Here is a 25,943-nt window from a genome sequence, read left to right on the forward strand (position 1 = left end):
AAAAAAAAGATTTTTTTCTGGAAAGTTAGTTACTGATTCAGTTCACCTTCAGGACTATTGAGAGTCTCCAATGAGAGACTCATTGTAGGTTGGAAGGTGCTAGAATGCAAGGGAGGCATTTGATGGTCCATGCTCATCAATCAGTGTGTTAAGGACACTGGACTCTGGGAGTCCAACAATCGAACTCCTTTCCTGGCATTGCCTTTGTGAAACATTGGACATGGCATTTTCTTCTCTGGACCTTGGTTTCTTCATCTGTCTAAAAAGCGAGTTGATTGAACTAGGTTGTGCCTGAATTTTATGTTCTCTTTTAGCTTTGGCAATTTCTGATTCTGCAACCACCTGGGACTTTTTCCAGGTCTTGTAGCAGCAGGAGGAGGATAAGGATGTTGCCTTCCTGTTTATTGGGCACCAGCAACAAGTATTCTTCTCAAAGGGTTTGGAGTCAGCCAAGTTACCTTAGGCCCACCTGCCCAAGATAAAATCCACCAGAAAGCAAACTCCTTGTGGGCAGAGAACACATCTGTCCCCAGTGTCTGGAACATCGTAGATGCTCATTAAATACTAACTATCAGAATAGCATATGTCCTGGTGGGGAGGAAGACTTTGCAGAAACCAGAAAGGAAAAATGCAGACCACTTGTTTTCCTGGATGTTCCTACTTTATTTTTGGCTACATCATCACAAAGAAAGATGCTGGGTGGTTGTGCATGCACCAGAGGACATGTGTGTATTCTAGGCAGGGAGGTGGTTACATTTGTCAGGAAGAGCGTGTCCCCAGACTAGGGGCACTGTGAGCTTGCTGCATGCTGATTCCAGCGCCTACACCAGCATCAGGCTTGGGCGACACAGCCAGCATGCTGTCTCCTAAGGGGAAACAGGGGAAGGGAGGTGGGCTGAGAGTAGGTGCCACCAGGGACTAATGGGGAAAGATAGGGTCAAAAGGAAAGGTGGTGGCCAGGAAGCTGTTGGCCACTTTGGGGAAGGTAAAGAGCTCGATGTCTAGAAAATGGTTATTCAAGGCAAGAAATGAGTCCTCCCATGAATTGTGTAGGGAGCTGAGGGTGGAGGGCGTTGAAAAGTTAAGAGAGGTGATTTGGGGGAAAGTGAGAGTTTCAGTGTCTGTCTGATGCTTCTGTAGAGAATGTCAGGGGTCTGGGATGACTGGGGGTGCTTTTCATGAGGGAAAACCTCATTGAAATTGGGAAAATCAAACCTTTCTCTCTGGGCACCGAAGATTGCCTGACCTCAACCTCAAGTGTGTAATGTTTGCCCACATTGCATTTTCCTCCTTTTAAAAATACTTTTTTTTATAGGAAGAAAGTGAAAGATTGATGATGAGCCCAAAGCCTTTGGCATCAGGACTGTCTCTCTCCATTGTTCCATAACCATGATGTTATTTGATTCTCCCAGGAAGCTTAGTAAAGAGAGTGAGGGACACAGAGAGACAGACAGAGAGAGACAGAGAGACTGAGGGGGGTGGTTCTGAGTGAGAGACGGGATACAAGAGAGTCAATGAAACAGAGTCAAAGGGCACTGGGGAGGAGGGTAGCCTGTTCATTTACCTAAGAGCAGAGAAAGGCTGGAGGCTTTGGATGAGGCTCCCTCAGACCCATAGCCCTGGTCTTCTAAATGCCTTCTGTGCCCACCCAGGGAGCCCATGGAGAGCCCGTCTATGGGGCATCTACACAGCTCGAGGGATGCTGCCACGCACCCAGGGCAGTGCCAGCCACTGGCCCGAGCCCTGGGAATGTCTGGCTCTGCCAACAGGAGAAGTGGGTCACTTAAGAAGTGTGGGCCCAAGTGAAATCTCAGATTTGGGCCAGTTTCTCAGTTTCCTGGTCAGGCTGGTGAGAGGAAGGAGGTGAGGCTGGGTTAACATACACTTTTTTGCTGCTGTTTTTGCGGTGTTACTGCTTTAGAGAGAGAGAAAGGCAAAGGGGAGAAAGGCAGGGAGAGAAAGGAGAAGGGAGAGGCTGAGAAAGAGAGAATCTACTATGATGAAAGGGAAAGAAGAGGGAGGAGGAGAAAAGGCAACAGAGGAAGGGTTTTTTGTTGTCGTTTGTTTTTGTTTTGCTAGGAAGCACACAGGTGACATTCGGAAAGAGGAGAGCGTCCAAGCCCCTTGGTGAATTCTGTGCATTTGCATCTTGGTGCACTTGGAGCAGGGAGGGTGTGTTCCCGAACACAGCAGTCTGTTTTCCTGGCAATCAGGGTGTGCATCTCAGGGGGCAGTGGGAGCCTGGAGCCTCTATTTCTGCCCCAGTGCTTGTCCTCACAGCATTGTCCGGGTCTGCTGACAACTGAGAGTATACGGAGACACGACACAGGGAATGAAAGGGAGGGTGTGTGTGTGTGTGTGTGTGTGCGTGTATGTGTGTGTGTGTGTGTGTTCAAGGCTAGGAGGGTCTAAAAACAGTTCTAAATGATGAAGAACCTTTGTAATTTACCCAAACTGAGAGGTTATTAAATGATCAACCTCTTTGTAAACATCTCCCCAACCCCATCCCCATTGCTCCATCCCAGGGACCAGAGAAGGGCTATATTCAGAGCCCACATCCCAGCATCAGGGAGGAGGGAGTCTTTGGCAGCAGTGCCCAACATGACGGGGGCTCAAAGGCAGGCTCAGGGAGATCAGCAGGGTATGGGGGGAGGTAGGCATAGAGAAGAGAGATCAGGGTGCGGTGGGCAGCTGAGGCAGGCTGGGGGGGACCCGGGACATGGAGTTGGGGACCTGGGCACTAGCCTAATCACTTGACACGTGGTTCTCATTCTGTAGCTGGTGCCAGCGCTCTATCTTCTTGTCTTTATTTTTCAGACACTCGTACCAGTGTTTTAAGCGCTCTCCCTTAGCAGAGATCCCCAGCTGGCAGCCTCCTGGAGGATAAATGGGAAGATAGGAGCAGGTGGTCAGAATAGAGGTCATTCTAGACCCAAATGTGTAGTTGGGGGAAAAAACTGCACCAAGCAGTGACCCCCAGCAACTTGGGATCCATACTCTACGGAGAGCTGTTGTTGTTGTTATTATTACTACTGGCCTTCTCTGCCTCAAGAACCTGCAATGGCTCCCTACTGTTCCACCAAGTCATAATTTCACTGTCTATTTTTAAAGACTTTTTACAAATCACCCTTCTACTCACTGAAACTTATCTCCCACTGCATCTGGGAACTCATCGTCTATTTCCAAAGAGTTTCATCATCCTGCTCAATCCTGTCTTTACCCCTTAGCTGAGGCTCTGTCCCTTGCCTGGAGTCCCCACCCCCTGCTTCATCTTTAATTGATTTTCTTCCTCATGATTCAGAGAGGAACTAAAAAATTAAAAATTTTACCCTGGACATGCAAATAAATTAAGAATTCTTTTGCAGCCTCCTTTCTGCAGAGAACGCACATCTCTCCTATGATTTAATTACCCCACTGGATGTGATTTGTTCAACAAATAATCAAGTTTTGTAAGCCCTTTCATGTAAAGACATCCCCAACTTGGACCAAAGTCAGGACCATGGGTCTCAAATTAGCATTTGAACAATGTGGTTGCCAAAAGAAAAGCAGTGACCTCAGCTCTCTGTAGCCCTGGATAAGGCTCTCCTGTTCTTGGGAGGACAGAAGAGGGCATTTTCTCTGGAGTTAGGAACACTCACCGATGTAATCATTGGACTTGCCGATGTCATAGTCCCAGACCGAGATGTCCAGTGACTTCTTTGCCAGGTCACTGTGTTTGATGTCATAGAAAAACTCCTGGATGCAACAGAGGAAGACATGTGAGTAAGAGCTCTCTGAACCCACAGCATTGGGAGGTAAGAGGCGGGGTCCTGGAGTCATGGGCCAAGGAGAGGAGCTTGAGCTGGCATTCTGGGAGCAGGGAGGTCTTCCTGCTCCGATCCTCTGCCCAGGTCCAGTGATTCCCTTCCAACAAACACTCTATGTCACAAAGCACCGTCATCCTCTTTTCAGTGAATTCGCTGCTAGACATTGGGAAGGCTGGTGAGGTTTTTCTAATAGAGCTCAAGTTTCCTTGTAGGTAAATGGCCATGAACTCAGTCCTTCTCCTCTCGTAGCTTCTGAAGGGGCATCCCCTTTTTTATTGCTTAGGGATTAAAAGTAGTTGAAGTGGCCAGGCACAGTGGCTCACACCTATAATCCCAGCACTTTGGGAGGCCGAGGTGGTGGATCATTTGAGGTCAGGAGTTCGAGACCAGCCTGACCAACATGGTGAAACCTCATCTCTACTAAAAATATGAAAATTAGCCAGGCATGATGGTGGACACTTGTAATTGCAGCTATTTGGGAAGCTGAGGCAGGAGAATCACTTGAACCAGGGAGGTGGAGGTTGCAGTGAGCCGAGATCATGCCACTGCACTCCAGCCTGGGCCACGGAGCAAGACTCTGTCTCAAAAATAAATAAATAAATAAACAAACAAATAAATAAATAAATAAAGTTGAAGTGGACTGAGTATATATGTTCCCAGACAATCTGACTTTTTAAAAATATCTTTTCTGCCGGCTGGGCACGGTGGCTCATGCCTGTAATCCCAGCACTTTGGAAGGCCAAGACGGGCGGATCACAAGGTCAGATTGAGACCATCCTCGCTAACATAGTGAAACCCCGTCTCTACCAAAAATACAAAAAATTAGCCGGGCGTGGTGGCGGGCGCCTGTAGTCCCAGCTACTCAGGAGGCTGAGGCAGGAGAATGGTGTGAACCCAGGAGGCGGAGCTTGCAGTGAGCAGAGATTGCGCCACTGCACTCCAGCCTGGGCGACGAACAAGACTCCATCACACACACACACACACACACACACACACACACACAATAGCTTTTCTGCCTAATTACAAAATTCATTTACGTTCATTGCTAAAACAAAGAAGAACCTCCCCCCACCAATTCCCTGTAACCCAACTACCCAAGAATAACCACTGTCAACATTCCCCCACATGTGTTCACAGTAATGTATAAATTTTTTGTGAATTAAGTAATGCTGAACATACAGTATTGTCACTTCCTTTTTCATTTACAACTTTGGGCAAAAACCAACTTAGCATGTTCTCAAATATTTTTCAAATATTTTTCTACATCATTGTTTTAAATGGCTCCATTTAATGGCTATGTGGCTATGTGGCTGTGTGGCTGTGTAGTTGTGTGGCTGTGTGGCTCTGTGGCTCTGTGACTATGTGGTTCTGTGGCTGTGTGACTGTGTTTTACAAAGCTCAAACTTATGGCTGTGTGGCTGTGTGGCTATGTGGCCATAACCTAAGCCCTAACAGTTGGGTATTTAAGTTATTTCCAATTTTTCACTATCATCAAAAATACCATAAAAGTCACCCTTGTAGCAGCTGGGTGTGGTGGCTCATGCGTATAATCCCAGCACTTTGGGTGGCCAAGGCTGGGTAGATCTCTTGAGGCCAGGAGTTTGAGACCAGCCTGGCAAACATAGTGAAATCCAGTCTTTACTAAAAATGCAAAAAATTAGCCAGGTGTGTAGTGCACACTTGTAATCCCAGCTACTTGGGAGTCTGAGGCAGGAGAATTGTTTGAGCTGAGATCGCACCACTGCACTCCAGCCTGGGTGACAGAGCGAGATCCTGTCTCAAAAAAAAAAAAAAAAAAAATCACCCTTGTAGCTATATCATCACATAGGTTTTTAAAAAAGTAACCCTTGTGGCTAAATCATTATGTATGTCTATGATGATTTACTTAGAATAGATTCTGAGAAGTGAATGTTTGAGTTTGTAACATTTTAAGATGGAGAATAGTGGCTATACTGTGATACCATTTGTGTACAATAAGAAAGCTGGTTACGCATATACTTGCTTTGTATATGTATATACATTTCAGAAATTGATAATATATTTGTTTCATAAGAAATGAAGTAAGTGCCAACAAGGCTGGGGTAGGAGGGGGACTTTAATTGGATACCCCTTTGTGCTTTCTGAATTTTGAAATATGTGACTGCACTACCTATTCTCCAAATAAGTGGAATTTAACTTTTAACATCTGACAGTTTTGAAAGTGTTTTAGCAAACTTTCCTTCAGAGGTTTGCTTTATCTCCAGTAGTGTGTGGCTTTTCCCACATGCTCACCAATGCTGAGGACCAACACTGAAAAATATTTTTGCATCAGTTTGTTATGCGATATGGTGTCTGGTCTTGATTCACGGCTAATGAGTTTATTCAGATTTCATGTTTTGTGACTTACTCAGATTCCAAGAGAGTGTAGGGCAGGACAGCTACAAATGGCTCCTTACTCAAAATCCATGATATGAGTTAGGAAATCAGGGGTTCAGCTGAAAGAGGGGCCTAGAGAGGAAGGGCTGAGCTGACTGCTCAGTGATTATTCTGAACTCTGTTTACACAGCACATTCCCCATGTGGGTGCATATGGGCATATGTTTTTCTTTTTCTTTTTTTTTTTAAGCAAACAATACTAAACCTACTGTGCTGTAACTTCCCTTTCCCACTTTGCAATATGTGATTAAAATCAATATTAGCCAGCTCTACTCCAACATCAGATCTCAGGAGCAGGGCAGAGAAAGGAGATTCAGTGGGTAGAACAGCACCCAGGGCTGCTCCAGGCAGGCATGGAGCATGAACATGGACTCCTTCCTGCCCTGGGCATGGAGCCAGGCTCAGGGATGTGACTCTGGGCTCAGAGCTGGTGTCTCGTGGCACTTTGAGACACTTGTCATGGCACTTCTTTGTCTTTATTTAGGTCTAGATCAGAACCATACATGTGGTTTAGATCAGAACTCATTTACTCTTCCACTCTTTCCTCCGTTCAACCCTTCATTAATTTCACAGGTATTTCTGGACCCCTAGTGTCTGACAGGCTTGTCCACAGAAAAGTTAAATCCAGATTTCACTGGATTTGGAAACTAGAGGGATGTACAGTGTCTGGAAACATAGAGGAAGCACATCTACAGGAGGTAATTCTCATGCTGAGTCCTGAAGGATGAGTAGGAGTTTTTCAGAGAGGAAGAGAGGGAGAGGACAGTCCAGGAAAAGGGAGCAGCAGGTGTGAAGAGACCTGCATGGAGGTGAGTGTCACTTGAGGAGGGGTTGTATAGATAAGGCAGGGATGGAGGTGAGTTTGAAAGGGCTTGATTGTCATGCTAAGAAATTCGAGAGCCATTGTTGAGTTATTGAAGCAAGGGGGTGACAAATTCAGATTTGTGTTTTACAAAGCTCAAACTTATGTGGTGGAGATGCCAAGCACACAGAAATGAGCCAGGAGTCTACTGCAACCGTCCAGGCCTGAAATGTCAGGGTCTGAGGCAAGACAGTAGCAGTGAGAAGGGAAAGGAAGGAGCATATTCAATGGGTGTCCAAGCAGTGGTTTCAATAGGACTTGATGCACTGGATGGACACGAGGAGTGAAGGACAGGGCATTGTCAACGGGGTAGATGGTAAAGAGCATCACTGTACTGATTTACTCCCCCGAATTTCAGTATTAGAGACTACTTGAATTGGTGAAGACATTGGAGACGAGTTAGTTCAATCTCTTCCCAAACACTGCTTTCTTCCTATGACATTCCTAATCTGTGGGCTTTTGTCTCAGGCTTGATTTCTTCCAGTGACAAGGAACTCATTCCTGCTTCTTTAGATAATTCAATCTGATCTATCACAGAAAGTGTTTTTTTTCTATGTGACTTACAACCTTCTAGTAGGAATTTGTGCCTCTCTAACACACAGCAAGTATCCCAGAGCATGATAAAGAATGGGGCAGCCTTACCTCATTGAATTCGGGATTCAAGGTTTTCTTTTTAATTTGAGTCTTGTGTTTGGCCTTCTTTCCCATGTCTGGTTTCAGCCAGCTGGGAGGAGACACAAATGCTATTATGGATGACGTTTAATGAATAACAACAGCCTCTTGACCCCAAAGGCCTCTTCTTTATCAGGATGAATTGATGAATAAATCGGAAAGGGATCAACACTGATATGACCAATGTGCATTAGAGCACCTGCTTGGTACCTGGCACTTGGCTGAGCACCTTAGGCATATTTAATCCCCACATGACCCTAGGTGGTAGAACTATAACCACTCAGTTTACAGACACAGAAAATGAGATCCAGAGAGGCTGAAGTGTGCCCTAGCTCACACAGCTGGGATTGAATCCAGATGTTACATCTAGAGTCTGTGTTCTTAGCATGCTCACTTTCTCCCCATAAATCAAATTGATGGTCATGCTGGTGGTGCCTGGCATTTTACCATCTATCCCACCTTTGGCTGCCCCCAATTCCTAGAGAGATGCTGGGTGTGTGCACAGAAAGGGGAAGATGCAAATCTAATTATTGTCACTCTACTTTCAAAACTATGTACTGGATTCCTTTTAAACTCAGGAGAGAGTTCAAAATCCTTCATGTGGCCTTAAGACCCTGCATGTTGGGTTTCTGCTCCATCCCAGCCTAACCTTACGTCATCTTCCTCACCCCACTCCTTACTTCTCCTTTCCACCCAAGGGCCTTTGAGCAAACTGTTTCTTCTGCCTACAGGGCTCTTTTCCAGTGAGGCCCAATGTCTAGCACATAGTAGATACTCAATCAATATATTCTGGGTAAGGCTAGGTATGATGGCTCGTGCCTGTAATCTCTGCACTTTAGGAGGCCAAAGTGGGAAGATCACTTGAGCCCAGGAGTTCCAGACCAGCCTGGGCAACATAGCGAGAGCCTGTCTCTATAAAAAATAACAAAAATTATCTGGGCACAGTGCTGTATGCCTGCAGTCCCAGGTACTCAGGAGGCTGAGATGGAAGGATCTCTTGAGCCCCAGAGTTTGAGGCTGCAGCGAGCTATGATCACACCACTGTACTACAGCCTGGGTGATAGAGTGAGACCCTGTCTCTTAAAAAAAAGAGAGAGAAGGCCGGGGGCGGTGGCTCACGCCTGTAATCCCAGCACTTTGGAAGGCTGAGGCGGACGGATCACAAGGTCAGGAGATCGAGACCACGGTGAAAACCCGTCTCTACTAAAAATACAAAAAATTAGCCGGGCGTGGTGGCGGGCGCCTGTAGTCCCAGCTACTCAGGAGACTGAGGCAGGAGAATGGCGTGAACCTGGGAGGCGGAGCTTGCAGTGGGCCGAGATCGCGCCACTGCACTCCAGCCTGGGCGACAGAGCGAGAATCCGTCTCAAAAAAAAAAAAAAAAAAAAAAGAGAGAGAAAAAAACACAAACCAAACCAAACCAAATATTTCCTGGGTGAGTAAACACAATGGGCTGAACACTCCTAAGGGCAAAGACATTTGGATTCTGATTCAGGTTGTCACCAGATGAGCAGCTTTAAACGTGAGCGTAATTTTACTGTTCCTGTGTTTCTTGATCTGTAAAGAGGGCAAACATCTCATTCTCATCTACAGAAGTGGTTTTGAGGATTTTTTTTTTTTTTTTTTTTTTTTTTTTTGAGATGGAGTCTCGCTCTGTCACCCAGGCTGGAGTGCAGTGGCCTGATCTTGGCTCACTGCAAGCTCCATCTCCCGGGTTCATGCTATTCTCCTGCTTCAGCCTCCCAAGTAGCTGGGACTACAGGTGCCCACCACCACACCTGGCTAATTTTTTGTATTTTTAGTAGAGATGGGGTTTCACCATGTTAGCCAGGATGGTCTCGATCTCCTGACCTCGTGATCCACCCACCTCGGCCTCCCAAAGGGCTGGGATTACAGGCGTGAGCCACCGCGCCCAGCCGAGGATAATTTTTAAGAAGAGATAAAAATGAGAAATTAAAAGTTACCAAAGAGCTAAGCAAAAATAATGGGAAGTTCTGGCTTTTAAAAAATCTTTATTAGACCAGAAACTACTTAGTGGTCTCCCATTTCTTCTCCCATAACTGCACCCAGCAGGTCAGCTGCTTCACTGGTGACCACGGCAATTCTACTTCTTCTGGAGGATTGGGTGGGTGGGGGAGGGGTGGTAGAGAGAATTATTTAAGAAAACCGATCTGCACATGGCTGACTACTAATGGAGTGCTGGACAGCACCCCTCGAGCTCATCCTCTCTTGGGTCATATGAGGAAATAAAATCAAATTACTCTTAGAAACCAAACTTGTCCCTGATATGTGCATTCTTTGTTAACTAGACCTTCATTCAAAGGAAATCTGAAAGACCGCCCACATGAATCTGTTCTTTGACCATGGACTAGAGGGAAGTATTGCTTTCTGCTATCAGAGGCAATGGAGGTGGGGGAGTGTCTCCCAACTGGAGAGAATATTAGTAAATACTCTTTGCCATGAGTAAGGACAGTGATGGTGGTTATTTATAACCACAATGGCAGGTATTTATTGAGCATTTACTGTGTACCAGACCCCTTGAAAATCTACCTCTCAGCTTGCATTCTCCAATTGCAGGGGGTAAAATTGACGAACAAGCTACTGGGCTCTGCATTCATGATGTTCTTGCTGAAGCCACGCTTCCTACAAGCTGTTCTTAGCCAATAGCTGACCCTGGCAGGGACATTAGGCAGTCCCATTTCTGGGAAATGCAGGACTCCTCTGATGGGTGACTGTGCTCAAGGATTCTACATCACCTTGGATGAAACAGTGCAGCTTCCTTGGAGCTGCACTGTAGCCTAAGATTGTTTCTACCCACACTTCCTTCCTTCTCTGCTCCACAGGGATCACACCTGCAGCAAGATCTGTGGTCTCTATGGCTCCCCTCTGGATTCCTCCTTATCTCCTCTACAGGCATTTCCCCAACAAATCTCTTGCACACCTTATCTTCTCTTGGTGTTTCCTTCTTGGAGGACCTGAACTAATACACAGTATTACTCTGTCCATTTTGCAGATGAGGACATTGAGGCCTAGAGATGTTAAGTCATGAGCCCCAGGTCACATGGGTAGAGCATACTCGAGACTCCATGCTCCATGCAGATCCACATCCACAGAAACATACATGTTGCTGCCCCAAGGCCAGCAGAATTCTACTGAGGTGCTAAACATTTCTATACCAGGCTCAATTCTGGTTGCTTCCTTTGTGCTATCTCATTTGCACCCTAAGCCCACTCTTGGAGATAAGTGGAACTCTTGTCTCTGTTTTACCAATGAAGAAACTGAGTGATAAGCTAAGTAACTTGCTTAGAGTCCACAGCCAGCAACCGGCAGAGATGAGAGTCGGGCCTGATGTCGGACACAGCGGTGGCTCTGAGATTGCACTTGGCAGACCTCCAGCTACAGGAAGCGTAACTGACCAAGGCCCTGGGTGCAGTCCTTGGAAGTCCATGACGTATTTGTGCCAAGGCCATGCTCCCAGTCAATCCTAGCCTGGCAGAGATGCTAAAGTTAGCCCACTCCTACGAGACACAGGACATGTCTGATGGCCAGTTTTGGCTTGAGGACTCCCTGGTGGCCTTACTGAACTTGTATCTGGAATGCTTCTCTCCAACTTCCCTACCTATTCCCCTCATCAGATCAGACTTGCATTGTAGTCTAACATCTCTCCCTTTCTCCCCTGACTCCCCTCAGACTTCCTGGAATGAGCATTTCCCCTGATAAGCCCCTTGTCTGCTTAATCCTATTTTGGCATCTTCTTCTCAGAGGATCTGGACTAACACAGATAACAGAGTCTTTTTATTCTCCATGATTGAGATTACTGGAATAGACCCCAGATCGAAGGCATTTTTTTTTTTTTTTCCTGAGCATTTCCAGAATGAAACTGGAAAACTCCAGATGGCCTCTTTGGTGGTGGAGGTCTGAGCGGTGCGAGGGGTGTGCGGCCAACTCCTGGGAGCTACAAATGGGGCTACGACAGCTAATCGGCATCATTGTAGAGCCATCAGCAGGCCCTCGAGAGGACAGAGTCACAAAACTTTGCATGTGGGCAAGTGACACACCAGTTTGCCCTGAGTGTGACTGCCTGAGACTCCAGACCCACACTCTTGCCAGTCTAGGCATTTGTTTCACTGTGACCTTGGGCAGGTTCCTTGCCCTCTCTGGGTCTCAATTTACAACGATCCTGGGGAAACTCTCTGGTTCTCCTCTTCCAAGGATCCAGGACTCCTTTGGGGCCCACCCGTAGCCCCAAGGCATTGACTTACAGCTTGACAAATGGGTCTGAGTAGCCATTAGCATCCATGGCAGCCAGGTGCACACAGCGTATGATACCCACAATGAGGCCTCCCTGCTGGGTGCTGTACATGAGAGAGACCAGGATCTTGCCACGCTCCTCGATGTCACCAACACGCTCCACCTGCTGCATTGGGGGAAAAGGCAGTGTGGGCCTTGGAGGGGAGGGGGCCAGGCAATGTGAATGGCGTGCATTAGGGAAGAACCTATGAAGGGCAGGTGGAGCTCAACCAGCTCTAGGGAGCCAGCACCAAGGACAGCAGATGGCCAAGCCTCCAAGGAGGAGCCAAAGGTGAAAGTCGGGGACCAGTCTCAGGCACATGGGGACCAACGGCTTCACTTTGACTTAGACATGGATGAACTCTGACTGTGAGCACAGATTAAACTTGCTCCTGGTCACTGATTGGGTTTGGCTTTAACCCAGGACTGACCCTTGACCCTGGTCCCAGACAGATTCTTGCCTCTGATCTCAGACTCCGTTAACGCAACCAGTCTTCTCAAAGGGCAGTCCCTGGAGTCATATGAGGGACCCAGGCAGACAGTATGAAGGCTTAGTTTGGTTTCTACCAGGCACACAGCTCAAAGAATGCACCCACTCCAAGAAAGGAGTGGGCCATTGCTCTAGTCAGTAGAATTGTCTACAGAGCATCTGACAACAAGGCCAAAAACCTGGTGGGCATTCTAGGTATGAGAGAAAGGGGCTGCCCCCTCCTCAGAGGCTTAGGTGTGGAGAGAATGTCCCTTGTCTCATGCTCAAACAACTTGGGCAAAGGGTCGCTCTCAAAGCAAATCAACTCCAGGGTGGTTGCAAGAGAATGGGTGAGGAAGGGGCCAGGGAGGGAGAGAAGAGGAAGATGCTAGCCCAGCCCAGCATAGACCCCGACTGTGGCTTCAATTCCTGCTCAGTGCTCACCTCCTCCTCATAAAGGGCCATGCCTCGGGCTGACCCGGTGGTCCCAGCGCGTTTCATCTGAAAAGAAGAAAACAAATAAAAGATAACATTGTCTATGGAGCTCATCTTCCTGCACAAGAAGGACCAGAAACCCCTCACACTTCCATTAGCATCCAGAGCCATGGAAGTGGGTTCTTAAGCTACTGTGGCCCTCCTGTGTTCTCCCTTTTAGCTGAAATTTATAAAACACAGTCATACAGCAAGCTATGTGAATGTATAACAACCTATGATATAGGTTCTGTTACAATTCCAATTTTACAAATGAGGATCCTGAGGGTCCAAGTAGTTAAGCCCCTTATGCAAGGTTACACAGCCAGTAAGTATCAGAGCTCTCCACACACAAACAGAAAAGATTTCATTTTCTCTGGTTGAAGTGGCTCAGGGGTCTTGGGGTCTGACCTACCAGGTGCTTTTTCCCTTCATGGCCCCTGGGGCCCTTTTGCTGAACTCTAAGGTTCTGGGAAACAGAGTTAGAAAACCATTGGTTAGATCCAACCTCCCCACTTTGGAGAGGAGGAAACCTGAGGTCCAGAGGGGAGGGGCCCTCAGTGGGATATAATGGGGGAAGATGGTGGTGCAAGGGTTAAGGTTTAATGGCAAAGAGCAAAAGATGATCAGTAGTGTTCTGCGGCTGCTGCAGCCCTCTGGCTGTCCTGCACCTTCATGTTTCTGGGGCTGGCTGCGTCCACCATAGCAAGATGGGCAAACCCAAAGGCTGATGACCCAGGCAAGGGCCTGGCCATTGTCCTGGTCAATTGGACTCATGGAGTTAGAGAAAGAAGAGAAGCCTTAAGACCCAGCTGTCACCAGGCAAAAGCGCAGAAGAAATGCCTCGCTCCTAGGGATGTCTTTAAGAATTTATTTTGAGCCTGGAATTCAGTAGAAATCCTTCCTTGCAATTTTCCTTGTTGAGTCTTGTTCCTTTGCCTGAGTTATAAAACTATGGCATGGCATGCAGATATTCCATCCTCAGGCTGGCCATCTGGTGAGAAGATGCTGCAGGATTTCCCCTCCTGCACCCCATAGCTTCCCTGTGGAGAGCAGGCAGGCTGCTCAGAGAGACCAGGGGTGCTGGTGTTGTAGGAGAGCTGGGCTCTGGCCAGTGCTCAGTGACCTTGGAGACTTGCTACCCTCTCCGGGCCCAAGTTGGCCCACACTTAAGGCAAGGCAGCCTGAATTATCTCTAAAAATGTAGATTGTTGAGTCCTACCCTACCCCACTAAAACAGAATCCCCATGGGGGATTATCACAGTCAATCCTTAAAAGATCCTATGAGGTTAGTACCACAGTATCCCATTTTACAGATGAGACATCTGAGGCCCAGAGAAATTAAATAATTTGCCTCAGGTTGTACCCTAAGTGGCAGAGCCAGAATTCACACCCGAGAGTCTGGCTGCAGAGCCCATACTCTTTTTTTTTTTTTTTTGAGACGGAGTCTCGCTCTGTCGCCCAGGCTGGAGTGTAGTGGCCGGATCTCAGCTCACTGCAAGCTCCGCCTCCCGGGTTCACACCATTCTCCTGCCTCAGCCTCCCTAGTAGCTGGGACTACAGGCGCCCGCCACCTCGCCCGGCTAGTTTTTTGTATCTTTTAGTAGAGACGGGGTTTCACCGTGTTAGCCAGGATGGTCTCGATCTCCTGACCTCATGATCCACCTGTCTCGGCCTCCCAAAGTGCTGGGATTACAGGCTTGAGCCACCATGCCCAGCCTCAGAGCCCATACTCTTAAACTCTAGGCTATGCTGCCTTCTGTTTATCTACATGGTGCTTTCTGACTTCATGACTGACAGGTGGGTAAGGCAGCATTATTTCCCACACTAACAACTGTTAATTTATGAGTGCTTACTATGCACTAAGTTCTAGTTCAATTTTGTTGTTTTTTAAAACACAACCCTCCCAAGAGGCAGGTACTGTTATAACACCCACATTACAGACAAGAACACCGAGGCTTGGAGTGGTTCAGCCCCCTGGCCAAGGCCATAGAGCAGCAAGTGGCAGAGCTGGCTCTGAACCCAGGAATCCTGCACTGCCCCTACCATGCTGTCCATCCACTTTGGCCAAGAAAAACTCATGTTCAAAGTGATGCTGACACAGGGTTTGTGAAAGGCAGAGAGAGAATGCAGCCTGAGGTTGTGAGCTGGAATCTTGACTCTCCTCTGCAGACCTGCTGCAGTGCCTCTGCTACCCAATACCCTGTGGATCTATTTCCCCCAATTCAGACCCAGAGGAAGACAGCTCCTCCAATCTCCCCTCCTCCCATCAGATCCTCAGGGTAAAGTCACTCACAGGAATCACTCGCTCCAGGCAGATGTTGAAATTCTTCCTCTGGTTGGGCTTCAGTTTCTTAAGGGAGAATCTGGTCTCACCAATAAATTCATTGTGGCCAAATTTGTCCTCATCACAGACAGAGATCCTGCCACCAACACAAAGGGTAGAGAGAGAAACAGGAACAAATATTGAGATCCTGCTGTGTGCCAAGAGCTGCAGCTGATGCTGGTAAGGAATGTGTGATGTACATGGAAATAATATGATTTCCTATTTATTTATTACTGGGCCAAGTACCTTTAATTTCTTCTTTATTGCAGTATAACTGACATGCAGTAAAGCACATAAATTTAGTTTACAGCTTGATGAATTATTGCAATATGCATATACCCACGTAATTCCCATCCAGGTCAAGATATAAAACATTCCAGAGACTGAAAGACCCTCAGGATCCTTTCTAGTCACTGCCTTTCTCAAAGATAGCCACTCTCTTGCCTCTGGCCACATGAAGTCATTTGTCTGGTTTTTGACCTTCATATAAATAGAATGATATAATATAGACTCTTTTATGTTGGCTTCTCTTGCTCAAGATTATGTCTGTGAGATGCATCCATGCACAGTATAACTTATCTTTTTTATCACTGCATAGTATTCCACTGTGTAAATATACTATAATAATTCTGCTGTTGATACAGGTTGTTTCTAGTTTTGAGTTATTATGAATAATGCTGCTATGAAATATTTATATTCATGTCTTTTGGTATATACATGTACATGTTTCTATTGAGTTTTTTCCTAGGAGTAGGGTTGCTGGCCATGGACTAGGCATAAGTTTAGCTTCAGTAGAAACTTCAAAACAGTTTTCCAAGGCTGTTCCACCAATTATGTCCCTACCAGCAGTTTATAGAGGTTCTGGTCACTCTTTATTCCCTTTGACTTCAATTATGTTAGTCTCTAATTTTAGCCTTTCTGGATGGGTCATAGTATGTCACTGTAGTTTTAATTTACATTTCCCTGACGACTAAAAATGTTGAGCCCCTTTTCATATACTTTATGGCCATTTGAGCATCCTCTTTTGCAAAGTCAGGCTAGGAACTTTTCTCATTTAATTTTTCCTCTTTCAAAACAACTGCATTTACCATTTAGAGAAGATACTGGGGCCCAGAAAGATTAAATAACTTTTCCCTAATAAGAGGTGGAACCAGGGTTTGAATCCAGGTCTCCCTGAGTCCTATAGTAATATATTGTCTTTTGTTATCTACTTTACACAGCATTGAGTAATAGTGGCACAAAATGGGCAGGTCATAAGAAATGTCCCTTAGGACAAGAGTCTCCAACTCCCAGGCCACAGACCAGTACCAGTCTGTGGCCTGTTAGAAATCCGGCTGCACAGGAGGAGGTGAACAGCAGGTAGGCAAGCACTACCGTTTCAGCTCCGCCTCCTGTCAGATCAGCGGCAGCACTAGATTCTTATAGAAGCATAAAACCTATTGTGAACTGCACATGTGAGGGATCTAGTTTGCACGCTCCTTATGAGAATCTAATTCTGGATGATCCAAGGTGGAACAGTTTCATCCTGTAACCTTCCTTCTCCCTACCCCAGTCCATGGAAAAACTGTCTTCCACAAAACTTCCCCTGGTGCTGGAAAGATTGGGAACTGCCGCCATAGGAGACGAAAAGGACCAGTCATGGCATGATAATTTATCCTGACATATACTAAGAGAGGAAAGGACTTATTGTCCTCCAGTGGCATGGGAGGCATTCTTGGGGGACAGGAAGGGACTGTAAAGGTACCACACTCCTTGACCACCAACATTAGTTGAACAAATGTTCAAAGTCCTGGAGGGCCCGAACACCCTCGTAGCTGAGTCCTGCACTGTATAACACTGGAGAAGAAACTCGTCTCTACTGAACAGGTTGGGGTGTAAACAATATCATCCTTCTTCAGGGCAATGCATCTCCAAAGACATGAGAGAATAATCACTGCTTTTGACCCTGTCGCACCACTTATAGGAATTTACCTCAAATATATAATAAGGCAAGTACAAAAATATTTAACTACAATGGTCCAAAAAACAGTTAGAAAGAATAAATGAGATCTAGTATTTGATAGCACAACCGGGTGACTATAGTCAATAATTTAATTGTACATTTAAAAATAGTGAAAAGAGTATAATTCAGTTGTTTGTAACACAGGGATAAATGCTTGAGGTGATTAAAAAACCCATTTATTTTAACCCATTTAAAAAACTCATGATGCGATTATTACACATTGTATGCCTATATCAAATTATCCTATATACCTCATGAATATTAATATATACACCTACTATGTGCCTACAAAACAATTAGAAATATATTTAACTACAAAGATGTTTGTCACAATATTGTTTGTAACTATGAAGAAAGCAGAAATAAATACTGTACAATGGAGGAACTGCTTAAGAAAATTATGAAATAACCATCAAATGCAATAGTGTACATTAGAGAAACTGTTGTACTTAGTCATTAGGGAAATTTGAAACCACAACGTAACATCAGTGCACACCTGCCAGAAAGGCCAAAATGAAAAAGTGTTGATGAGGCTGTGAAGCAACTGGAACTGCCATGCATGGCTGAAGGGAGTGCACACTGGCACAGCCGCTATGGAAAACTGGAAGTTTCTACTAAAGCTGGACATACACATATCTTATGGCTCAATCATTACACTTCTAGGTATATATGCAACGGAAATGAGTGCACCTGTGTACCTAGAAACAGCTACTAGAATGTTCCTAGCAGCACTATTTGTAATAGCCCCAAACTAGAAACCACCCAAATATATCAACAGTAAACTGGATAAACAAAACTGCATTATATTCATGCAATAAAATAGTACATAGCAACAAGAACGATCTACAACTACACACAACTTAGATGAATACACAGGTAGAATGTTAAATGAAAGAATATAGATACAAAAGAGCAACACAATACAATTTCATTTATATAAAGTACAAAAGCAGACAAAATTAACTTGTTCTGTTAGATGTCAGGCTATTGAATACCCCAGGGGAGTATTCAATAGGAAGGGGCCACAGTGGGGGACTTCTGCAGCCTAGGAATGTTCCATTTCTTAAGCCCAGTGTGTTCACTATTGTGAAAATTCATCAATCTGTGCACTTATTATATGTGCATTATGCTAAATGAATGTTATGCCGCAATAAAAATATTTACTTAGAATAATGTTGCAGCCAATTTGGAAAGCAGTTTGCATGTCTTGTGAAATTGTTTTGAAAAAATCACATGTCCCATGATCCAGTAATAATTCTCTTTGGTTTCTGTCCTAAGGAAACACTCATATGTACACAAGGGAGAATGAAGTTGCTCATTGCAACTTTGTTTGTAGTAGAGAAAAGCTGGAAACAATTTAAATGCCCACCTGTAGGGAATTGGCTAAATAAACTGGTAAACATTTACATAAAAATTTAAAACATGCCAAATAATACTGTACATTGTTTATAGATACATCATTATGAAGTATAAGACATACTTCAGAATGATACCCCAATAATTCAGGATGATGTTTAGCTCTTGGGAGAGAAGGAAGAGGACAGGACAGGGTGGGATATAGAATATACAAAAGGAGCTTCAACTTGCACAGGAGTGCTTTATTTCTTAAAAAAACAGCTGATGCAAACACAGCAAAACAGCAAGATTTTTAACAGATCAAGTATTGGGTGGGTTCATGGATGTTTGTTTTAGTATATGCTACACTTTTCTATTCATCTGTAATATTTAAGAATAAGAACATTTAAAAAAAATCTGTATTTTTTTGTAGATTTGTAGAAATATTTGTAGAAATATTCTGTAGAATATTCTGAGGCAGTTAAAAATTAGGTAGATTTAAACATTTTTTCACGGCTATAACACCAAGATATACTGTTAAGAATAAAAGGCAAGTTCCATGTATATATATATATCCATTACTTCTAATGGCAAAAACTGCAATTACTTTCACACCAGCCTAATAATTCAACATTGTAGAAGAATATGAAATGGTATCAATGTATTCTTAAGTGATACAGATATATTAATGGGATGATCCATTATATATGCTTTTTATAAGCATTCAATTTTATTAGGAAAAAACTTTCACATGCACACCCACACATGCACCCATCACATACACACACCCTGAATGAACAGATACCAAGATGTTAACAGTAAACAGTTTCAACTTATCTGTATTTTCCAAAATTTCTACCAAAAATATATATCATTTTTTGGTAAAAGTAAACAAGTAAGAAAAAAATAAACTATGCAGAGATCTTTTTAGAGTGAGGCCGTGAGGGCCTCACCCCAAGTCTCAGTTCCACCCTCCCTGAGTCTCCCCTTCAACCTCCCTCTCTGCCCTCTGCCTGGCACGTACCTGAGGGTCTTCCTTTGCATGTCCTCATCGGTGATGCCGTGATAGACGAGGGTCTCATTCCAGACGGGGTTTCGGGTATTCCGCAGAGTTTTTGTACGAAGCTTGTTGGACTAGAGCCCCAGAGAGATGGACAGAGACACCTACCTCAGTGGGGAGCCAGTTCTGGATCCCCATCGTTTGGGCTGACATGGGGTGGGTGGGTGGGTGGTTTTCCCCATAGAAGTGTCCCGGGGCTTAGTGATTCCCAAATGCATGTTCTCAGGGAGTGGGGGACATCCTCTAGGATCATGGCCACAGAAAAATGGATCAATGCTTGACACTGAGTCCCTTCTCCCTCCATGCACTGAGCCTCCTCCTTGAACTTTCCCTTAAGAAAGCAGAGACATCTTCCTTTGAGAAGAAATCATTTATAGGTCAGGGAGGCAGAAACGAGAGTCACGCATTCTCATTTAGGCAGGGGATATTGGCTTGGCTCTCTCTGTTCCCCCCAAATAGTACCCTTCATGCCTAAATTTCGTTAGAGGGACCAATAGTTTTCATTTTACTCTGAGACAGAGAAGGCTAGAAATGCAGCTATGCCCAGAAGAGGTGGGCTGGTGACAAATCTCATTCATGCTAACATGCAAATGATTCACATTAGATTCTTCAGCAAAGCAGCTTTGGCTGTTAGGAGTGGGTAAAGGAGGGCATCTAGAGGAGAAGCAAACCTCACTGGGGAGTGAGGAGGAGCAGGGGCCAAACACTTCATCATTTGACCATGGCCAGGTGATGAACTGTCTTTCCTTGATCCAAAGAAGAGTGAGACAAAGTGTATGTGTGTGTGTGTGTGTGTGTGTTGAGGGTGGGGGGTGGTGTGCACGTGCGTACATGTGTCCTCTTTTGTCTCATGGAGCATTTGGTACTTGCAGGGGTACTTAACAGGCATTTTCTGAAGATCATTTGACAGATGTACTGTCACCTTTGCCTTTAGGATGTCTGTGTCAAATTAATACAAAGCACAAAACAAAACCCAGGCAGGCACACTTCCATTTCCCGCCATGCACTCTGGGTGGGCCAATCCCCAGAGAGGAGAATTAACCCCAGAGCAAAGCAATGCTCAGCCGGTGAGCTGGAGGGGAGAGAAGGGTGGGAGGGCCAGGGCTTCAGAGAATATTCTCCGAGGGGCTTAGTCCTGAAATGTGGAGAGAGTGGCTCATTTCTATTGAGAGATGAGGAGTGTGTGGTTGGGGGTATAAAATGTGTGGGGGAGGTGAGCCAGAGCCAGCAGTGGGAGAGCAGCTGAAGGTGTTCGAGCAGATGAAGGGCATCGTCAGGGCATCTGCTTCTCTTCTGGCATTGGCAGCTCCCCAGATCCCAGGTTTCTGAGTTGGAGAAATGGGCAGAGCCCTTGCCCAAGGGAGAATGACCCCTGGAACATACTTTACTTGCTCTGCAATGGCTTTGCTACTCACAGGATGAGGTGGGGTTGGGGATTTGGGGCAGATAAGGGCTATTTTAGGCTCTGAGCTGAGAACCCTGGGTATCTGCCAGGGCCCATGCACCCGGTTTGCAGAGAAGCCCAGGCCATATGGTACCTTGCTGGCTCCCGGCAGGAGGTGCAGCTTAACGTAGGGATCAGCCAAGCCGTTTGAATCCATGGGCTTCAGGCCCTGCAAAAGAAGGAGGCAATGGTGTGAGGGCCTCGGGAGGGCCCTGTGCTCAGCTGTCATCGGCAATGGGCATAGCCCCCTGGCATCTGTCCTGCCTGTTGGTCCACCCTGTGTGCTTCCTTCTCCAAAGAGAGAGAAAGGAAATGCAGTATCACGGAAAGAGTGCTGGGACAGGAGACAGGGTTTCAAACCTGGCCATGTCACTTCCTGGCTATGTGACCTTAGGCAAGTTTCTTAACCTATCTGAGCCTCAGTTTCCCCACCTGTCAAATGGGGATGAGAACAGTACCCACTTCATAAGGTGGTGAGATTTAAATGCAATTCCACCTGCAAAGTGCTGGCATATGATACACACTGGATGAAGGCTGGATTGTTATTGCTAGGATGGGAGGAGATGTCCCAGAAGAGTAAAGGCAAGGTTAGGGGAAGGAGGAGACTCCTATATTCTGGCCCTGACCCCTGCATTATCTTCTGAAACTTCAGTGTCTCCATCCATCAGGGCTGGGATGAGGCTCAGATGAGATACTATAAGGAAGTTTGGGGTAGGTAGGAATTAAGTTGATTTGTTAAAATGAGCAATCTCCAAATTCCTGGGGCTTAGACATACTCTGTCCATCCTCTACGTTCAGACCAGGCAGATGTCCCACCTCTGGGCTCCTGTCATCCCACTGCACAGCACTTATACCATGCACAATTGACCATGAACAACACGGCTGTGAACTGTGTGGGTCCACTTACATGAGGATTTTCTTCCACCTCTGCCACCCCCGAGACAGCAAGACCAACCCCTCCTCTTCCTCGTCCTCCTCAGCCTACTCAACATGAAGACCATGAGGATGAAGACCTTCATGCTGATCCCCTTCCACTTAATGAATAGTAAATACATTTTCTCTTCCTTAGGATGTTCTCAATCAATGTTGAATTTTCTTTCTGCTAGCTTACTTTATTGTAAGAATACAGTACATAATACCTAAAGTATACAAAAGATGTGTTCACTGATTGTTTATGTTGTCAGAAAGGCTTCCAGGCAATAGTAGGCCAGTAGTAGTTAAGTTTTTAGGGAATCAAAAGTTATACCATAGATTTTCAGCTGCACAGGGATTAACTGAACTCCCACATTGTTCAAGGTCAACTGTATTGTGTCCAGTGATCTTGGATCTTGTTTCCCTACTTGTTCAATGGGGCTGGCAGCAACTCCTGCTTCATGGGGCTCTTAGAGGATTAAATGAGATCTTGCTGTAAAGATCAGCTCCATCCCTTATGAGCTGTGTGACCTCAGGCTTTAACCTCCTAGACTTGTTTCCCCATGTGTACAATGGGGCTATTAAGAATCCCCACCTCAGAAGTTTCTATGAAAAGGAAACAAAATAATGTATGTGCTTACTTCACTGCGTTATTGGCGGTGGTGGAGGGGCAGTGTTAAGTGCATCTAAGTGCTTGCCATAATGACAATAAATAGGTGTCCAATAAATGCTGATGCATACTTGGTGCCCAATAAATGCTGATATATTATAGGTGCCCAATAAATGCTGCTACATAACAGGTGTCCAATAAATGCTGATACATAATTGGTACTCAATAAAGAAGTGACTTGGGCAAGGTAATGTGTTGGTCTAGGAGTTATGTTAAGCATTTTGTACCTCATTTATCATTCAAATTGAGACATTTTAAGAGTGAAAAAGGAAACAGTTAATTATTATGGCAAGGCAACAGGCACAGAAGGGAACTGTCCTGGGAAAACTGGAACGTGTGCCCACCACTATCCTTATGGGAGAGACACTACTATTATCCCTGATTTACAAATAGGCACACTGAGACACAGAGGGGTTAAGTCACTTCCCCCAAGTCACACAGCTAGGAATGGTCAGGGCTGGTATCTGAACCCAAGAAGCCTGGTTCCTGAGCCCCTGCTTGTTTTTCTGTGTGGCCTAGGCTTGGGGCTTTGCAGGGGAGGGGTGCAATCCTAGTCAGTTACTTTCTGGGGTTTGCACTGGTTTCACCCAGCTTTTTCCCCTGGGGTCTGGAATCAAGTCAGCTCACTCCTCCGGAGCCTGCAGCAAGGCTGTCCCGCCCCCTTGGAAGCCCATTTTAGTGTCCCTGTGTCTCGACTGCTGCTCCAGCGAGACAGCTGCTTCAGCAGAAGGGGCCTCAGGCAGACACAGAGATGAGGCCGTTGCATGGATATGTCAGCTGTGGAGCCAGGCTGTCATCTCCTCCCGGGCAGAACCTCCACCATCCCCTCCAGAGACACTGCTGGCCCAGGCACATAGAGGCCGACTCTGCCCTTGAAGCCCGGCTGCATGTGCTCCCAGGAAGTGGCTGCAGATAAGTGAAACCCCTCTGGGACCATCCCTGGAGGAGGAAGGCCTCCCAGAAAGGAATTCGCCTAATTACTGTGACTCCTCTCATCACCTTCACTATCATCCATAGACAAACAACAACAGGAGACAGGCCTGGTTACCCATCCCCATCTGAGTCTCCTAGCCATGCCAGAGCATCCTGAGAGGTCCCCTGCTTGGTCCCCATCACCCACCTTGGCCTTAATGATGGTGCACTGCAGGGAGCTGTTGTCCTGGTCGTAGAGAAGGCTGAATTCCAGGGCACCCAGCGTGGCTGAAGGGGGCAGAGGCAGGAACCAAGATAACGAACATTCAGTCACTCAGCGAACATTTCCTGAGCACTTACTATGTGCCCAGGCTGGGCTATGAATTGAGACTACAGAAGAGAGGAAAACTCAGTTTTTGCTGTGAGTACTCATCTTGGTAGACCCTGCACTACCTTAGAGCACTCAGGACATCTGTGATCATTTCATCATCTGTGCACTTGCCTAGGTAATGCCTTTCTGTCCTGATAGATTGAGAACCCCATGAGGGCAATAGCTGGGATTATCTTGTTGACTGCTATGTCCAACACACGGCCCATAGTCGTAGGTGCTCACTTATTTGCTGAAGGAATAAATGAGTCTCAGCATTTGCTGTTCCCTCTGCCTGGAATGCTCTCTCTCTAGATCCTTACATGGCTTTCTCACCTTAAATGTCACCTCCTCAGAGAAGCCCTCCTTAATCACTCTCTAAAGTAGCTACCATCGTAGTCACTCAATGTATTTCATTTCCTTTATGGTGCTCTGTCTCCACTCGAAATGCATTCATTGGTATGTTAACTATCTCTCTTCACTTGAATGTAAGCTTCAGGAGAATAGCTGGCATGTCTATCTTTTTATTTTCCCATGATATCCCCAGCATCTAGAACAGTTTGAGGCACTTAGTACATGCTCAATAAACCCTTGTCAAATACAGAGATGAGTGAGTGTGTGAAGAGTACAGGGTGTGGAGACAGGTTTGTAATAAACTACCGGGATAAGTTAAAAACAGGGACAGACATGAGGCTGGGAGGATCATCTATGCTTGGTGGGTTGGGGACATTTAAGGCTGATGGAAGGAGCAGTAGCCAGTTTTCCAGGGAAAGACCAGGATTAGGGAAAGCAGAAGGGTGCATAGACAGGGCATTTTCAGAGCAGAACCAGCCTGTGGCTGACAAGGTGGGTGGACTTCTCTCACTTCTTTCTCCTGAGACCGCAGACCCATGACCCATGGGACAGCACAGGGCATGAAGGGCGACAGCTGATCTTCCATGCAGGCCTGGCCTCTGATCTGCTACAGCTGTGTGATTGGCCACCAGCCCCTCCTTGCACTGACTGGATGTGCTTGGACAAGTCCCTCAACCTCTCGGAGCCTCATCTCTCAATCTGTAAAATGGGAGTCATAAAAGCAACTATGCCCAGGCTTGTAGGGAAGATTAAATGGGCAAATGCACAGAGTACACTCAGAATAGTGCCCAGCACAAAACGAGTGCCCAGCACGTGTTGACTTTTATTACCTCTGATGTCCATAATGCAAAATAACAATTCCTCGTGTGTGTTTAGCCTTATGTAATAACGATTTCCATTTTATGAAGCACCTTCCCAGAAGGTATCTCAGTTAATCTGTCCCTTAGCCCAGGGGGAGGCGGTGCTGTGCTTTTCATCTTACAGTGAGGAGAAATGACATGGCAGGTCAAGGCCATGTTGCTGGTCACAGCCTTTGATCTGGTCCTTCTGTTGGATCCAGTTTTTCCACTTGATCAGAAACAACCAGTAATGTCCCTACCTACCAACATATATTGGATGCAGACACTTGCCAGTTCTGCCTCCCTCCAGCTCACAAAGGCTGCCCCAGGCACACCTGGTGGGGGTAGGGATGTTGTGGGGAAATGTCACTGGGGTGTTGTGTGTGTGTGTGTGTGTGTGTGTGTGTGTGTATGTATCCCTGGGACTTGGGGCCTGGTTGGGATAAGTACACTGTAGGCATTTTAAAAGGATGCAAAAGAAAATGCCCAGCAAATTTGAAATAATGATTAATAAATTACTTTTAGAAGATACACATTAAAGAGTTTTAAAAACTGTGAAAATATGAATTCACACCTAGGACCAAAACTACTGAGTTATATAATAATTCTGTGTTTAACATCTTGAGGAACTAGTAGACTGAACATCGAGAATATAGTTAATGCCACCGAATTGCAGTCTTTAAAATGATTTAAATGGTACCATTGATGTTATTTGTATTTCACCACAATAAAAAATAC

At 45.8% G+C, this 25,943-nt stretch overlaps 1 protein-coding gene across 8 annotated transcripts in view; it reads right to left on the reverse strand.

The window, feature by feature from the left end:
• Nucleotides 1-642: 642 nt before the first annotated feature.
• Nucleotides 643-25,943, reverse strand: part of RPH3A (rabphilin 3A) — a 333,538-nt gene continuing 308,237 nt past the window's right edge. For 5 of the 8 annotated variants that reach the window (XM_030939664.1, XM_030939666.1, XM_030939665.1 and 2 more), the window contains 9 exons: nt 23,854-23,933; nt 21,246-21,320; nt 19,672-19,781; nt 15,281-15,407; nt 12,958-13,014; nt 12,017-12,171; nt 7,725-7,806; nt 3,639-3,735; nt 643-2,876 (listed from right to left, as the gene is read on the reverse strand). In XM_030939664.1, the coding sequence (XP_030795524.1) occupies nt 2,746-2,876; nt 3,639-3,735; nt 7,725-7,806; nt 12,017-12,171; nt 12,958-13,014; nt 15,281-15,407; nt 19,672-19,781; nt 21,246-21,320; nt 23,854-23,933 (914 nt within the window). In that variant the 3' untranslated portion in view covers nt 643-2,745. Of the gene's footprint in view, nt 2,877-3,638; nt 3,736-7,724; nt 7,807-10,606; nt 10,735-12,016; nt 12,172-12,957; nt 13,015-15,280; nt 15,408-19,671; nt 19,782-21,245; nt 21,321-23,853; nt 23,934-25,943 lie in introns of all 8 variants that reach the window. The other 3 variants (XR_004059720.1, XM_010368750.2, XM_030939667.1) reach the window with 3 other exon arrangements.

The sequence above is a fragment of the Rhinopithecus roxellana genome, chromosome 10 (assembly GCF_007565055.1).
Source record: "Rhinopithecus roxellana isolate Shanxi Qingling chromosome 10, ASM756505v1, whole genome shotgun sequence".
Classification (NCBI taxonomy): domain Eukaryota; kingdom Metazoa; phylum Chordata; class Mammalia; order Primates; family Cercopithecidae; genus Rhinopithecus; species Rhinopithecus roxellana.